General features: G+C 36.2%; 1 protein-coding gene across 1 annotated transcript in view; it reads right to left on the bottom strand.

Annotated features, from left to right (window-relative positions):
* The window catches only part of LOC122808512 (CXADR like membrane protein), a 490245-nt gene that overhangs the window by 454346 nt on the left and 17706 nt on the right, over positions 1–18193 (bottom strand). The window contains exon 2 of the mRNA XM_044079467.1: positions 16233–16390. Within this exon, the coding sequence (XP_043935402.1) occupies positions 16233–16390 (158 nt within the window). The remainder of the gene's footprint in view (positions 1–16232; positions 16391–18193) is intronic.

The raw sequence follows: 18193 nt of genomic DNA, 5'->3' as shown, positions 1-18193 counted from the left end.
GTGACTTGTCTATGTCAGAGAAGGAATTGCTTTTGGATTTGTCCACTAATCAAGCTTTAATGATTATGAAGCCTGATAAAGGGGGTGGAGCTGTGATTATGAATACAGTAGCTTATGATGGTTGTATGGCTTGTTTCCAGGAATGAGATAAATATAGCTTATGCTAAAACTGATTACATGTTTCATGATAATTTTATGCAAGGGATGATAGCTAAGATGCTATATGAATTCCTGTGGATTAAAAATTCCAACATTCCTGCCATATTTTTGATGCTTCATAAATCCATTGAACCCCCCCCCCCCAAGACGTATAGTGGTAGTCAGAGGTTCTAAAACTTACCATTTTGCTTTTTATATTGATAATAAATTAAAGTTCTTCCTAAGTCAGAGGTATTTAATCAAAGACTATTGGGATTTTCCTAGGAACATTAGGGGTGAATACCATGATGATGAGTTGACTTTTGTTACAATTGATGTGGTCGATTCATTTTCCTCTATACCTCGTAATATAGGACTGGAATGGATCTATGAGGTCCTAACACATTGTGAATTTTTGAATAGCAAAGAAATTAATTTATTAGTTGAGTTTATGGAAGTTATTTTAAAAAGTAACTTCCTATTTTTCAATGGTGAATTTTATAAGCAAACTGAAGGGGTGGCAAAGAGGGTGGTTTGTGCCCCCATATACGCCAATTTGGTGCTTCATACATGGGAGAAGAATTGTATTTTTAATACATTTTTCTAACGCTTGGTGTCTTTATCTCGATTTCTGGATGACACCTGTATTTTATGGAAAAATTCACTTGAGAGTTTGCATACATTTATAAAATATATTAAAGTGAATACTTCCTTTTTGAATTTTACACATTCCATCTCTTACAAACATGTTAACAAATTGTTATGGCTAAGTACAAAACTCATCACTGTTTTATGTCCAGTATACATTGTAAGCAGTCATTTTCTAATTCATATTTGCATTTTAAGAGCAATCACATTTTCCACCAAAGCAGAAGTATTATTAAGGGACAAATGGTTATGGCAGCATGTATGACTTCAGATTATGTAAAATATTTGGAAGAGGTTGATTTTATTGCCCAGATGTTTATAGAAAGGGCCATCCTATCCAGTTGATGGTTGACTTCAAGGATAAGATTGTACAGGCTTGCGGAGTTATGTATTAATCTATACAGAGGTTGGTCTTTATATCCTGCCCCCATATGTGAACAATTTTAATTTGAATCTGAATTTTATGGTTTATAATTATAGCAATAACTTTAAGGATATTGTGATGATTATTAATTGACAATGGAATGTGTTGAAGAATTTTCCTAATATACGTGAGATTATTCCAATGCAGTGTAACTCTGTATATCAGAATTAGAATCACATTTATTGACCAAGTACAGTATGTGTACATACAAGGAATTTGACTCTGGTTTAGATGACTCTCCAAGTACAAATTACATAAATGACATACAACTATTAAAAACAAGACAAAAAATGTAAATATACATATACATACAAAGTGCAACTCAGTGCAGGAAATACTGAAATAAACTAGGAAAGAAACAAGTATTAACAATACATAAACAATGTTGCAGAACCCTCAGAGGCTTGGGAAAAATAATACCCAGCCTAATAGCTCAAAAAAAAGCCCAAGCACTGAATACACACAATAAATCCAAGAAAAAAACAGAATCCAGCAGTCAGTTCCAACACAAGGGCTCAAAAATTCCATGTTTGTTTTGAAAACCATTGTAAAACTTGCCAAAAAACATACTATTCAACATAACACTGAACGACCCTTCATGACCATCAATGTCAAAGAAACAGGTCTGTTATATTGGGTTTTTAAGGACTGGAATTATTGTAGCTTGTTTGAAGCATAAGGGAACTTCACACAACTCTAATGATTTATTGAAAATCTGAGTAAAAGCAGGAGCCAGTTGATCAGCACAGATTTTAAACAAGAGGATGAAACCGCATCTGGACCTGCTGCTTTTTTAGTCTGCTGTCTTTTAAAAAAAATGACACACATCTGCTTCAGAGATAATTAATGCAGGCTGAAAGTGACAATGTGTGGAAGACAGAGTCATATAAGGCTGAACACAGAGAGATGGTAACATTATCATTTGTAGCATGAGGCTTATCAAACCTGCAGTAAAAGCATTAAAGTCATCAGACAGCTGGAGATGGTTTCCTGCAGTTTGTAATCTTTTGTAGACCTTTCCACACACCGATGCAGCATCATTGTCTAAAAACAAATTTTTCAGCTTTTCGGAATAGGTCTTTTTAGCCACTTTGATTTCTTTTGTCAGTGTGTTCCTTGCCTGTTTAAAAGTGTTCTATCCCTACTTCTAAAGGCATCTTCCTTGGCTTGACGAAGTTGCTTAAGTTATAACTGAGATAGGAATATTAAAGATTTGTTGGAAAGATCCTCTATTAACCACAATGATTGATACATCTTTTTGGCAATGGCCTCATAAAGGTTAAGTGTACTTATAAATATGGCATGTGCAACCAGTTCTCCCACATTTTAGAATGCAGTACGTTGTATTTGCAAGCAAGGGATTTGTCACTAAATTCTCATTGGCACTATAACTGTAATGGCAAAGGCATGATATATATACCCTGCTGTTTATCATGAATGGCCTTTTATGTTGGGAAAAACTGAATGGTTACTGAAAAAATGAAAGTATGAGCATAATTATGATATTAGGCATTGTGTTGAGGCTAATGCTCTATACAAACATAGCAAGATTTGTGACTCTAGTGTATTTAAATTATTTATGCAGGTACCTTTAAATCCAAGAGGTGGTCTACGGGAGACTTTGATTGGATACATTGAGCTCTACTGGCAACTCAGATTGGATGCCAGTACTGCCTCCGGTTTGAATGACAATCTTTCCATTCCGAGTGTCGATTATAAGACAGTTATTTTTAGGTCCTAATTTTTATGCACTGTTGGATATTTATTTTACTTTTTTTTTTAATTCTGTATTTTTGTACTGCAGAGAGGTTGATGGGTAGATTTGCTGTTTTTGTCATGCACATTTTAGAATTTATTTGCGGATATGGTTGTGGTATTTTGTTTTGATGAAGTCTTTTATGTATGTGAGACAAAACATTTAACCTAAGTCAATAAATATTTTTTAATGGCGCTCTGGCCTTGGTCTTTGATGGGCAGTTTTCTCTTTAATGGTTGTAGCACTGTTGCTTATACAGCCACTCATTATATGTTGTAATACTGTCACATACACCACCATTCATTATACATTGTATTGCCGCATATACTACCACTCATTATATTTTGCACTACTGTCGCATATGCAACCATTTACTATATGTTGTAATACTGTTGCATACACCATCACTCATTACAGGTTGTAGTACTGTCGTATCAACTGCCACTTATTAAATGCTGTAGTACTTCTGCATATACCAGCACTCATTATCAGTTGTAGTAGCGTCACCACTTATTTCTTGTAATACTGTCACATATACCACCACTCAGTATACATTGTAGTACTGCTGCATATACCACCACCCATTATATTTTGCAGTACTGTCGCATATGCCACCACTTGCTATATGTTGTAATACTGTTGCACACACCATCACTCATTATATGTTGTAGTACTGTCACATCAACTGCCACTCATTATATGCTGTAGTACTCTCGCATATACCACCACTCATTATACATTGTAGTGCTGTCACATATAGCACCACTTATTATATGCTGCAGTACTGTCACATATACCACCAGTCATTATGTTGTAGTACTGTTGCATATATCATCACTTATTATATGCTGTAGTACTGTCACATATACCACCAGTCATTATGTTGTAGTACTGCCAAATATATCACTACTAATTATACATTCTAATACTATCACATATACCACCAATCATTATATGTTGCAGTACTGTTGCATATACCACCTCTCATTATACATTGCAGTAAACTGTCTTTCAACTTTTCCTGGTTAGGGATCGCCACAGCAGAACTCTGGTCCGCTAATGATTGGCAGTGAATTTTACAGTGTTGAGTTGCCAGCCCAGTGCCCAAACTTCAAAGAAGGCCCACCCACATGTGCACGCACCTACCTGCATGTCTTTAAATTCACTTCAACTGCAGGGAGGACATGCAGACTCCATACAGAAGGCACTTCAGCTGAGAATCGAACCGCTGAATCTCTTGCTGTGAGATGACAATGCTAACCTCTGCACCATCGCAGCCCCTCATTATACATTGCAGTACTGTTGCATATTTCACCATCCATTATATGTTGTAGTATTGTCGTATAAATCACCACTCATTATGCTGTAGTATTGTCATATATACCTCCACTCATTATATGTTGTAGTACTGTTGCATATACCACCACTCATTATACATTGTAATACTGTTGTATATACCACCCCTCATTATGTTGTAGTACTGTCACATATATCACCACTCATTATACATTGTAGTACTTTTATATATACCATCACTCATTATTTGTTGTAATGCTGTCACATATACCACCACTCACCACAAAATTCAAAAAACTCCTCACTACTGACTTAGTAAACACCTGGATTTGCTCTTGCAAACCTTCAGGATAATTATGTTCTATATACTTAACAACACCTCCTCAGTTAAAGCTAGTGTACTACACTTGTTTATCGCAATTCTATTGTAACTTGCCTTCCTCTTTATCTATATGTATATACTCACATATGTCATGCTGACATTGTAACTTCTGAAGTACTGTAATGCCCAATTTGTGCTACTGCTGAATTTGTCTGCTACTATAATTTCCTTTTATTATTGTTCATTTTTATATTTTACAATGTATGTCTTTGTTATTGTTGGAGCTTTTCTCCCTGGGCCTCTGCTGAAAAAGGACATGTGTCCAGTAAGACTCTCCCAGTAAACAAATGTAAAATAAAATAAATAAATAAAATAAAAATTATATGTAGTACTGTCCCATATACCAGTGCTCATTATAAGTTGCAGGACTGTCGCATTTACCATCATTCATTATATGTTGTAGTACTGTCATATACATATACCACCACTCAGTATACATTGCAATACTGACCCATATACCACCACACATTATAGGTTGTGCTACGGCATATACCACCGTTCATTATATATTACAGTACTGTCGCATATAAAACCACTCACTATAAGTTGTACTACCGCATAAATCTCCAGTCATTATAACTGTAGTACTGTTGCACATATCAGCACTCATTATACATTGCAGTACTGTTGAATATACCACCAGCCCTTATACAGTGTAGTAGTATCATCAATACCACCGTTCATTATACACTGTAATACTGTCACATATACCACCACTCATTATATGTTGACGTACTGTTGTATATACCACCACTCAATAATCATTGTAATACTGTCACATATACCTTCACTCGTTACCTTTTTTAACACATTACTTAAAACCTTTATTGCCTGCTTTTTGATCTAGCATTCATGATACTACAGAATGTTTAAATATATTAAAAGATGCACAGATGGAAATGGGATGGTATATGTGTACCTTGGACATAAAATCCTTATACACCAATAATCCTCATGAGCAGTTTTGCAAGCTCTGGAATATTGGTTAAATAATGTTAATTTATATAGTCCAGATTTCAATATGTTTCTTTTCATCTTACAGAACATGTTTTTAGGCAGAAGTGTTATTTGCAGTTACAGGGTATTGCTATGGGAGCCTCTTTTGCTTATGTATATGCTGATTTGTTTATGGGATATGTTGGGCAATTTTTAATATATGATGTCAGTCATAACATTTATATTTATATTGACTCTACTGATATTTGGCATCACTATTTGGAAGACTGTTGGTTGATTCGGCTACCTGACTTGGAAGTTTTATTGGAATTTGTTCAATATTTCAATTATAATATGTGGGATCTTTGCTTTACATTAAATTATGATACTTCCAAAATTTCATTTTTGGATGTATTGGCTGCAAAAAAGTTGGATGGAACTGTTAAAACTTCCACATATAGGAAGAAATTCCATAAACATTCCTTACTGCAGGCATCTAGTTGTCATACTAGACATATCATTAATAAAATTCCTTTATTGCAGTATTATAGAGTTAAAAGAATTTGTGCTGAAGTGGAAGAATTTGGTAGTGTTAGTCAAGATTTAACATCTAGATTTATTAATAGAGGTTATGATCCAAAAATATTACAACAGACTTTGGATAATACTAATAATAAATCAAGGGATGAATTATTATAATATCAAGACATGAATGAACAAATTTATGGTAGGCAAAAATTTAGGTTGGGTGCCACCTTTGGGAGTAATATTAGTTCATTTTGCCAGATTGTTAACAATCATTGGTTTATTTTACAGATGGACAAACATTTGTTGGACATTCAGCTTGTCAAATGTTCTTTTTCTTATAGATGTGGTAAAACTACAGGAAATTATTTTAGTCATTACAAAAGAGGTTGAATATAGTACTTGAAGTACAAACTACTTTGGATGGCAATGTTTTAATGGCGTCTTTCCCTTGTGGTGCATGTACATCATATGCTGTTATTTTCAAAAGTAAGGAACTTCTATCAGCAAACACTCCTAAAGTTTATGAAATTTAAATTACTTGTAATTCATAATGGGTTATATATTTAGTTACATGTTCTTGTTCTGCTTCTCGATTTTTTTAAAACACGTTTATTTGAATCTTAGTGATATTAGATGTCAGCGTGAATCTAATGCCTTCTTTAAGCATGCACTTAAGCATCCTAATGCCCAGTTTCATTTTTTGGGTATTGACAAAATTATGTTTAGTGGTCCAAGTAAATTAGGACAGAAAAACATCCTTAGTGTAAAGGAACATTTCTAGAGTGTGAAACTAGGAGCTTTATTTTCTCTTGATTTGAATGAATATTAGTTTAACTTTTGTTTTTATATATGAATATATCTCTTTAAATGCGAGTCCAAGGAATTGTGATGTCATCTTCAAGGAAGTGATAAGTAACTGCTGAACATTTGAATCTTATTGCCATACTGAGGAAGGCTGCTGTCGAAACTAGTATATGATTTTTAAACTAAGTAAAGAATAACTAATTGGATTGGGTTTGGAGAGTGCTGGCTTTTGTTTTGTTTTTTGTTTTTTTTTCCCAGTTGCTGGTTGCTTTTTGTCTTGCACCTTGACCTACCTTGCAAACTGCTGTATAGTACTGGCACATATACCACCAGTTATTATATGATGTAGTACTGTCGCACGCATCTACCAGCACTCATTATGTTGTAGTACTGTTGCATATACTATCACTCATTATTTGCTGTAGAAATGTCACATATACCATGACTCATTATGTTGTAGTACCATTGTATATACCACAACTCATTATAAGTTGCAGTACTGACATATATACCACCACTCATTATATGTTGTAATACTGTCAGATATACCACCACTTATTATACATTGTACTACTTTCGTATATACCATCACTCATTATTTTGCAGTATTGTCATATATAACACCACTCATTATATGTTGTAGTACAGTTGCATATACCACCACTAATTATATGTTCTAGTACTGCCTTATATATCACCACTAATTCTACTGTATTACTGTCACATATACCACCTATCATTGCACCATTATAGCACTGTAGCATATATGGACATTCATTATAAGTTGTATTGTCACATATACTGTCACTCATAAGTTGTACTGTCACATATACCACCACTCAGTATATGTTGCAGTACTGTCACATATACCACCACTCATCATACATTGTACTGCTGCTGTATATACCACCACTCATTATACTGTAGGACTGTCACATATACCACCACTCATTATATGTTGTAGTACTGCCGCATATAATACCACTCATTACGGATTGTAGTGCTGTTGTATATACCACCATTCATTATTTTGTAGTACTGTCATATATACCACCACTCATTATTTTGTAGGACTCTTGCATATACCACCACTCATTATATGTTGTAGTACTGTAACATATACCACTCTCATTATAAGTTATATTGTCACATATACTACCACTCATAGGTTGCACTGTCACATATACTACCACTCACTATACATTGTAGTACTACTTCATATACCACCACTCATTATATGTTGTAGTACTGGCCCATATAAAAACACTCATTATAAGTTGTACTGCCGCATAAACCTCCAGTCATTATAGTTGTAATACTGATGCATATACCGACACTCATTATACATTGTATTACTGTCACATATAACACCATGCATTATAAGCTGCACTGTCACATATATCAGCACTCAGTATATGGTCTATTACTGATGCATGTGCCACCAATCATTATTCACTGTACTGCTGTCACATATATGAGCTCTCATTCTGTTGTAGTACTCTAGAAAATACCAGCACTCATTATACACTGTAGTACTGTTGCATATACCACCACACATAAGTTAAACTGCCATATATACCACACTCATTATATTGCAGTACTGTCGCATATTCCATCATTCATTATACATTGTGATACTGTCACATATACCACCACTCATTATATATTGTACCACTGTCAGTTATGTCAGCACTCATTATACATTGTATTAGTGTCGTATATACCACCAATCATTATGTTGTAGCACTGTTGCATATACCACCACTTATATGCTGTAGTACTGTTGCATATACCACCACTCATTATACATTTTAATACTGTTGCATATGCTACCAGTCATTCTATTATAGTATTGTCACATATCCCACCACTCATTATGTTGTAGTACTGCCACATATACCAACACTCATTATATGTTGTAATACTGTCACATATAACACCACTCATTGTATATTGTAGTTCTGTCATATATACCACCACTCATTATGCTGTAGTACTGTCACATATATCGGCACTTATTTCATGCTGTAGTACTGTCACATATACCACTACTCATTATGTTGGAGTACTGTCACATATGCCACCATTTATATGCTGTAGTGCTATCACATAGACCACGACTCACTGTGTTGTAATACTGTCAGATATACCACAACTCATTATACATTGCACTACTATCACATATACCACCACTCATAATGTTGTAGTACTGTCACATATACCACCACTCATTATACATTGTAGCACTGTCACATATACCACCACTCATTATATGTAGCACTGTCACATATAACACCCTTCATTATGTTGTAGTACTGTCACATATGCCACTAATATGCTGTAGTACTGTTGCATATACCACCAATCATTATGCTGTAGTACTGTCACATTTATCACCAACCATTATGTGGCAGTACTGTCTCATATACCACTACTCATTCTATATTGTAGTACTGTCGTATACACCACCATTTATTATTAATTGTACCAATGTTGCATTTATGCCACCATTCATTATATCTTGTAACATTGTCACATATATCACCACCCATTATGTTGTTATACTGCTGCATATACCATTACTCATTTTATGTGGGTCTATATTACGTGATCAAACATTAAGGTGATAAAACACCTAAATGTTGACCTGTAAAAAGTGAACCCTTAAAACTGTGAATGGCCATTTTCGTGAATTTTTTCCAAAACAAATCTTTAGACACTAATTAAGTGGGGTGCTGTGCCCCCCACACCCCCTAACTAAATATACTAACTCCGAGTTCACTCTACATTGGGGAAAAGGGCAAATTACCAATGATGGCCAATCAAATTTTTTCCCAGGGAAAAAATTTGCATAAATGGCCATTCGCGATTGTCAGAGTTCAACATTTACTGGTTGACATTTAGGTGTTCAATCACCTAAACATTCAATCACATAATATAGAGCCATTTTATGTTCTAGTACTGTCATATATACCACCATTCATTATAGGTTGTAGTACTGTCATATATACCACCACTCATTATATGTTGTAACACTGTCACATATAAAACCACTGATTATACTGTAGTACCGCCTCATATACCACCACTCATTATAAGCTGTACTTTCACATATACCATCACACATCTTAAGTTAAACTGCCACATATGCCACCACTCATTATGTAGTAGTACTGCTGCATAAACCTCCAGTCTTTACAGTTGTAGTACTGTTACATATACCACCACTCATTATACATTGTAGTATTGCCACTTATACCACCATGCATGATAAGTTGTACATATATCACCACTCAGTATATGTTGTAATACTGATGCATATACCAGCACTCATTACACATTGTAGTGCTGAAGTATATACCACCACACATACATTAAACTGCCATGTATGAGACTACTCATTATGTTGTAGTACAGTTGCATATACCACCACTTATATGCTGTAGCACTGTGACATATAACATCACTCATTATATTGTGGTACTGTTGCATATACCACCACTCATTATAGATTGCAATACTGTCGCATATACCACCACTCTTTATACATTGTATTACTGTCGCATACACCACCTCTCATTATAAATTCTACTGTCACATATACTACCACTCATAAGTTGTACTCTCATATGTACCACCACTCAGTATATGATGCAGTACTGTCACATATACCACCACTCATTATACACTGCAGTACTGTCATATATAGCACCACTCATTACGTTGTAGTGCTGTCACTAATACCAACACACATCATGTTGTAGTACTATTGCATGTACCACCACTCATTATAGGTTGTAGTACTACTGCATATACCACTACTCAGCATGTTGTAGTACTGTTGCATACACTACTTCTCATTATATGTTGTACTGCCACTCATAACTTGTACTGTCACATGTACCACCACTCAGTATGTGATGTAGTACTCATGCATATACGGGTTCCTATTATTTAAGCAAATGCTTAAATTTGCGAATGTTGTTTTGTTGAACTTGATTACATGAAATGGCTTAATGCCGAAAGCACGGAACAGAGATTTTTTTTCCTAGGGAAAAAAAATCACTGGGCCATTTTCGGGACTTTGCTATTTCCTCCACTGTGGTGTGATTCTGGAGTTGGTATATTTAAGTAGGGGGGTGGGGGTGAAGCCCCCACTTTATTTTGTGTTTTTTTATTTTTTACGGATCAGAAATTTTTTTCCCTGGGAAAAAAAAAATTGTTGATCAGTGTGTTCGACATTTTGCATTTTCATAGTGTTTGGGTCGATTATATAGCGTTCGCAATTTCAGGCATTCGCTAATATAATATAGACTTGCATATACAACCACTCATTATATGTTGTAGTACTATGGCATATACCATTGCTCCTTATACACTGTAGTACTGTTGCATATAAAACCACTCACTATAAGTTGCACTGCTGCATAAACTTCCAGTCGTTATAGTTGTAGTACTGTTGCATATAACACCATGCATATATCACCACTTAGTACCTGTTGTAGTACTGACACATATACATGCACTTTACATGTACATTTAATTGTTTAATTATCTGTTTCCTGCTCAAAAGGACGGGCTTTAGGCCTAAAACAGTATTTTAACTTCTCTCCTGAAGATGACAGCCAAATTTGAAATCTAAAATTTCTATTTCAAGTAATAAGTTATCTCTACTGTCACCTTTAAGTAAATTATGCTGTCCAAAAACAAGTTGATGTCCATTTGTTTTTAATATTTATAGTCAAGTGCTCACCTCTACAGGTACTATTGCATGGTCACCTGACTGCTCACATCTACAGGCAATAGGTAACCATAAATTCACTTTGGGATGTTTTACCTGTGTCCCTTTTGGGCAGGGGCAATAGGTGCTGATCATGGAAATAAGGTTAGAACTTGGCTAGGCTTGTGAGGGTCCTAGGGCCATTAGCCTAGTAACTTCCTATGAGCCTATGATCCTACAGGCACTGCTGCATGGCCACCTGACTGCTCACTTCTACAGGCACTGCTGCGTGGTCACCCGACTGCTCACCTCTACAGCCACTGTTGCATGGTTAACTGACTGCTAACTTTTACAGCCACTGTTGCATGGTTAACTGACTACTAACTTCTACAGGCACTGCTGTGTGGCCACCTGACTGCTCACTTCTACAGGTACTGCTGCATGGTCACCTGAGTGCTCACCTCTACAGTCACTGCTGCGTGGTTCCCTGACTGCTCACTTCAACAACCACTGCTGCATGGTCACCTGACTGCTTGCTTTTACAGGCAAAGTTGCAATGTCACCCAACTGCTCACCTCTACAGGCACTGTTGCCTGGCCACCGGACTGCTCACTTCTACAGGTACTGCTGTGTGGTCATCTGGCTGCTCACTTCTACAGGCACTGCTGTGCAGTCACCTGAATGCTCACTAACACAGGAACTGTTGTGCAGTCACCTGAATGCTCAAGTCTAAAGGGAAATATATATGTGGTCACCTGAATGCTCTCTTATACAAGCAGAATGCTTACCTCTACAGGGACTGATATATGTGGTCACCTGAATGCTCAGTTGTACATGCACTGATACATGTGGTCACCTAAATGCTCACCTTTACAGGCACTGCTGTGTGGCTACCTGAATACTTAACTCTACAATCCCTGCTCGTGGTTACCTAACTGCTACAGACACTGTCATGTGGTCAACTGAGTAGTCACCTCTAAAGGTACAAATACTAGTGCTGATGTCACTGCAGTTGAGCACAGCTAGGAATCAATGAGTCTCTGTACTGCCTTTCATCAGAAGGAAAACAAATACTGATCCAAAGCTGGATCCTGATAAGTGGGTTGTAGGCTCTCCAGTGATCAGTAGCCTCACCCCAGATGTTGTAGGGGTCTGTAGGATTACTGAAAACTTCTCTAGGTAGTTGTACTGGTAGCATATTAGTTAGAGTAATACAACAGAGTACTAAGTGATATAAAAGTCCAAAACATAACCTCAAGTGGTTTCCACCAAAACAGTAATCAGTCCATTCTGGAAGTCTCTCTCTTACTGTCTGTTACACACACACGCTGGAGCCACAACAATAACAGAAAGCACTAGACCATGCATAACAAGTCACTCACTATTCTAAATCTGCACTTATGTGTGGTACAGTGCTGTACATTATTGTACATGGCCCAATCAGAGATCAATATACTTCAGTTTCTTCTTTCACTAGGAGAAACCAGTGGCACTGATTCCAAGTTGGTCGCTGAGAACTATTCCACAGGCGCTTTAGTGATGGGTAATGTTTAATAAGGCCAAGAATCAGTGTTGTTCCACTTCTCATTCCAGGAGCAAAGCAGTTGCACTAATCCCAAAATGGTTCCATAGAAGTAAATGCAAGCTTTCTGGCTAAAAATAGTCACAGGGTTCCTCCATACTTCTGCAATAAAAGAAACATGAAACTAAAAAGAAATCTATTTTTTTTTTATTAAAACAGTCCAAAACAGCACATTACAAAGTAGTACTTAAGGAAGAAAAATGGTACGGGACTGTGAATGTTCCTCAAGAGTTGGACATCATTGCTATCTTGTGCTCTAGTGTGTGGCATTCTTATACAACTTACTGAGGCTTTTGTAAAATAACTTGGCTGCTCTTTGCACAGAAATATCAGATAAAGACAAATGAGTGGAGTGCTCCTGTCATATCAGTTATTTTGTAAACAAAAAGTAGCATCACCACATTTTCTCTACCAGGAAAAAACATTCATATATATGTGTACCCCACTGACCTTAATAAATATACAGCTACATACTCCCATCATGACAGCATTATCAGCAAGGTGGCTGCCTGGAGAATCGCTACCATTTTAGTTACTGCTCAATTTCTAGACAGCATGTTTAATGGGATGGCATTCAAGTAAGGATGCAAAACAATAAAGGTCAGCTTATTTACAAGCTGAGCTGGTTAGAGATTCACGAAGAAAACAACAAAATATACAAAGGTTGGCATAATCTATTAACAGTGTTAGCTCTTTATATCAGATGATGCTGGCAGGTAAAATTAAAGGAAGATGAATACATATTTTAAAAAAGGCAATACAGCCCAGGAAGCTGTGATGTAGCACGAGTGAACAATGGTTGGAGGAAAGTATGTTAGACAAAATGATATAGATATATGATGCACAGAAAGAGGGAGCAGGATGGATGGTGTTCTGCCACTTAGCTTCAAGTACAGAGACCTCCCAACTTAGGCTTTATAATGGTCACTTGAGACATTTGGTGACAAGTATAAGTCTTTCTTCTTCTTTCGGCTTTTCCCGGTTAGGGGTCACCACAGCGGATCATCTGTCCGCTCATGGTTGGCAGTGGAGTTTTACGGTGTCGAGTTGCCAGCCCAGTGCCCAACCTTCCAAAGAAGGCACACACATGCACACACTCACACCTAGGGCCAATTTTAGAGTGTCCAATCCACCTACTGCATGTCTTTGGGATGTAGGAGGAGGAAACCCATGCAACCACAGGGAGGACATGCAGACTCCACACAGAAGGCACCCCAGCCAAGAATCGAACCGGAGAACCTCTTGCTGTGAGGTGGCAACACTAACCGCTGCACCACCGTGGCCACCTGTGACAAGTATAAGTAAACACAGAGAAAGTATTCTCCAATTTAGATGCAAGGAAGGCACTCTCTGACTCTTTGCTACAGCAATCTGATAGTGTAGCATAAAACAACACCAATGTAGTCTGAAGCAAACAAGAAGCTGTCTTTCAAATTGAGACATTGCTCAGGCTGAAGTGGATGTTCAATCTATTCACCAATGTGATCCAAAAAAGAGAGCAGTTTTACGGCACTTGCACTGCTTCTTAAATGAAATAGTTTCAGTTTTTCCCTTTTTCATAAAAATTCTTCAGAGAAGACCTAGTATTGTCACTGGTTAATTCAGGATATAAGGACTGCAGAGCAAACTGGAAATAGGACACTGAAGACTGCTGCTATCCTTTGCAACAGTACCATCATAGGGTAATGGATATAAGCTGCTGGGTCTACTTTGTTTCATTGAATGCTCATTTCACTGAATTTGAATTCACCCTGACCAAATCGCTGAAAGCTCAAATTACTGAAAACTCATTTCACCGAATCTCATTTCACTGAAGTGAAGTACTGGCACTGTGTAGAGTACTGTAAGGCAAGTAAAAGGTATATGCCCTTTTCCCCACTGTAGTACGATCCTGGAGTTAGTATATATAGTTGGGGGGCACAGCCCCCCCCACATTGGGGGGTGTGGGTGGCGTAGCTCCCCACTTAGTTTGGGTATATATTGTCTTCTGGAAAGAGTTAGTCATTGGTGTAGTAAGTATGCATGTCTATGGTTTAAAATGTATTGTTTTGAAGCTTTCCGTGAAATATAATATAAAACCAAACTAGGTGGGGGGCTATGCCCCCCAACTATATATACTAACTCCAGGATTGCACTACAGTGGGGAAAAGGGAATATACCTTTTACTTGCCTTACAGTACTCTACACAGTGCTAGTACTTCACTTCAGTGAAATGAGACTCAGTGAAATGAGTTTAGCGATTTTGTCAGGGTGAATTCAAATTCAGTGAAATGAGCTTTCAATGAAACAAAGAAGACCCAAGCTGCTATATGTCACCACACAAAGTGGCTGAGCTTACAAAATATGTTGGTCTAGCATAACTTTAAAATGTTAAGTAGTTTCACCTCCTTCTGTGTGACTGTTTAGCAGGCATATGGTTCAAGGTTATGAATCCTGGAATTCCAAAACAGAATTCTGAAACTAAAACAATGAATTAAACTAAAAATAACTGTTAACTGGCATTTCTGTCTGAGGTTTTGATTCTTATACTCACACACATCCCTTAATGTATAATTTTGATTTCCAAGTTACAGAAACCTTGGATAAGAATTATTTAAAATATCCTGTATTTTTTATCTCAGAATTCTCTGTCTCACAATGACTGTACTCAAATGACTGTAAAATTCAATAGTAGCAGTGACTCAAGAGACATACGTTAAGTAAGGGATGTGTGATCCATGAAAAAGAGCACTCTTAGTTCTTTTTTGTCTGATAAGAATTCTGGTTTACTAGAAACACATTTGAATTTGATACAAGTTTGCTATGAACAAAGGGGGAAAAAGATAACTTAGGGATTTCATCCCAGACCTGAAACTGCAAAGAAATAATGCATCATTTATAATGGAAACAGCAAAGCCAAGAATAAGATTTAAGGTGAGGTCAAATGTTGCAGTCAAGTATAGTGGGGTCCAGAATGATTGTGAATTTCAAAAATATATACATTTTATGAAGAAATTAGGTAGCTTTGCTTTGACTTACCACTTTGGGGTTTGATTCAGATGTCTGAAGCAGCCACTCAATATCAAGACCATCTTTGCCATGTGACCCAAGATGATGGTGACAGGGTAATAGTACATCCTCTTCTGCCACCTTCTTTATTTCTATGTTAGCCTTTGTGTAAATGACATAACAGCAAACTGAAAAAAAAAAACAAAGAATAAATATTTAACTATGGTTTATGACATTACAGAATAACAGAATTGCCAGAATCATTAAACCTCAGAAAAATATTAAGGTCATTCATATATTACCGCAAAATCTTCATCTGAACATGCATACTCTGGTGATCTACATTACAGCATATAAACTTGTTAAATCCATTGTTATCCAATATTTATGTACTGCACCAACTTTGCAAAACTGTCATTGGGATCTAAGCCTATGCAGAGACTATCTATTGTAAAACAGTATATAACAAAATATCAATAAGCAAATAGATTATTATAGTTACATATTAATACTTGTTAGAAGATTCCAGGCAAAATTATTAGTAACTGCACAAACATACTGAGCAGAGAAGTGATGCCCTTTGTGTCTGGTATGTGCACACCAGCATGTATCAGACTAACTGAGATATGAAATATACTGATGGATTAAGGATGGTGTATAAACTCCCAAAGGACTTTTATCACACCCCACATTGTGGTCACTACTCACATGACATGTCATTCTGAACTTAATTTAGTGCCTCAAAATATCATGGATGCAATTTTGTAATAAATATTATTACATGAAAATATTTGTTACCATTGTCTTTTTCTCAGATAAAATGTATATATTTTAAAAACTCTTTCATTTTAGCTGAGCTGATCTCCATTGGTATTTTACACAAGTATTTTTTAAATTCAATGTCTTACCCTGAACAGAAAATCATTTTAATTTGTAGCTTTTTTCATTTATAAAATGTTACATATTGATTTTCAAACAATATGTATGACATTATCTGAATGATATGCAGCTCAAATTCCACTTATGCATAATAGACATCTGATGAGGGAGAACCAAACATGCTTCTCAGTTTGTTTTGTTTTTTGACCACATTTCTATTTAGCAATAACACCATTATATAAATAAAACTGTGGCCTGCGTGTCTGTACAGGTATGTAATACTTTGTGTGTGTCGTGTCCAAATCTTTGGCAGGTTTCACAGTTTGCAGCTGTACCATTTATACCATTTTATAGTGTCCTTCATAAGATGCTTAGCATATGTTCAGGCAAAGGAATAGGACATCACAGGTCATTGCCTGTTCTCTATGTTTCTATAAAAAAAAAAAAAAAATAATTTTAAGATGATGAAATAAGGCTGGCATTACTGAAAAATGTAAGAGACAGACATTGTGGTACTAAAGAAAGCATTAGTATATGGAACAGTTCAAATATATTACTTATTGCAAGAATCTGAAAGGGTGGAAATAGAGAATCTGATTATTAATGGGTATATAACTGGGTTAGAAATTGGCTTTATGGCAGAAAATGGGTGACCATAACAGACATCAATTCCGATTACGTAGTTATAAACAAAACAGTACTACAGGGATCAGTGTCAGAGCCCTTCCTGTTTAATATGTTTATGTCAACACTGCCAACTAGTGAGAGATTGGGGTTAGCAAGTATATGGATGAGTTAAAAACTGGAACCATTGTAACCACCAATGAAGAAAAAAATATAGTGCTATTTAGATTCCACCTCAGAGTGGTTCAAATGAAGTTGGGGGAGGTTGAATAATGCTACTAAATGTAGTGTACTGCATTTCAAGCTATACAAATAAGAAATACCTATATGCTATAGACAATTAACTGCTACCATCAGAGGATATGGTAAGAGATTTAGTTGTGATGAATGATGTGCTCATTTAAATTAGACACCAATATAAAAAGATGATATTGTCTTCTTGGTGACATTTTATGAACAACTCAGTCAACCAACAACAAGGGTAAACT

The sequence above is a fragment of the Protopterus annectens genome, chromosome 8.part0 (assembly GCF_019279795.1).
Source record: "Protopterus annectens isolate FY-2018-M chromosome 8.part0, PAN1.0, whole genome shotgun sequence".
Taxonomy (NCBI): Eukaryota; Metazoa; Chordata; order Ceratodontiformes; family Protopteridae; genus Protopterus; species Protopterus annectens.
This window is presented reverse-complemented; position numbering and strand designations above follow the sequence as displayed.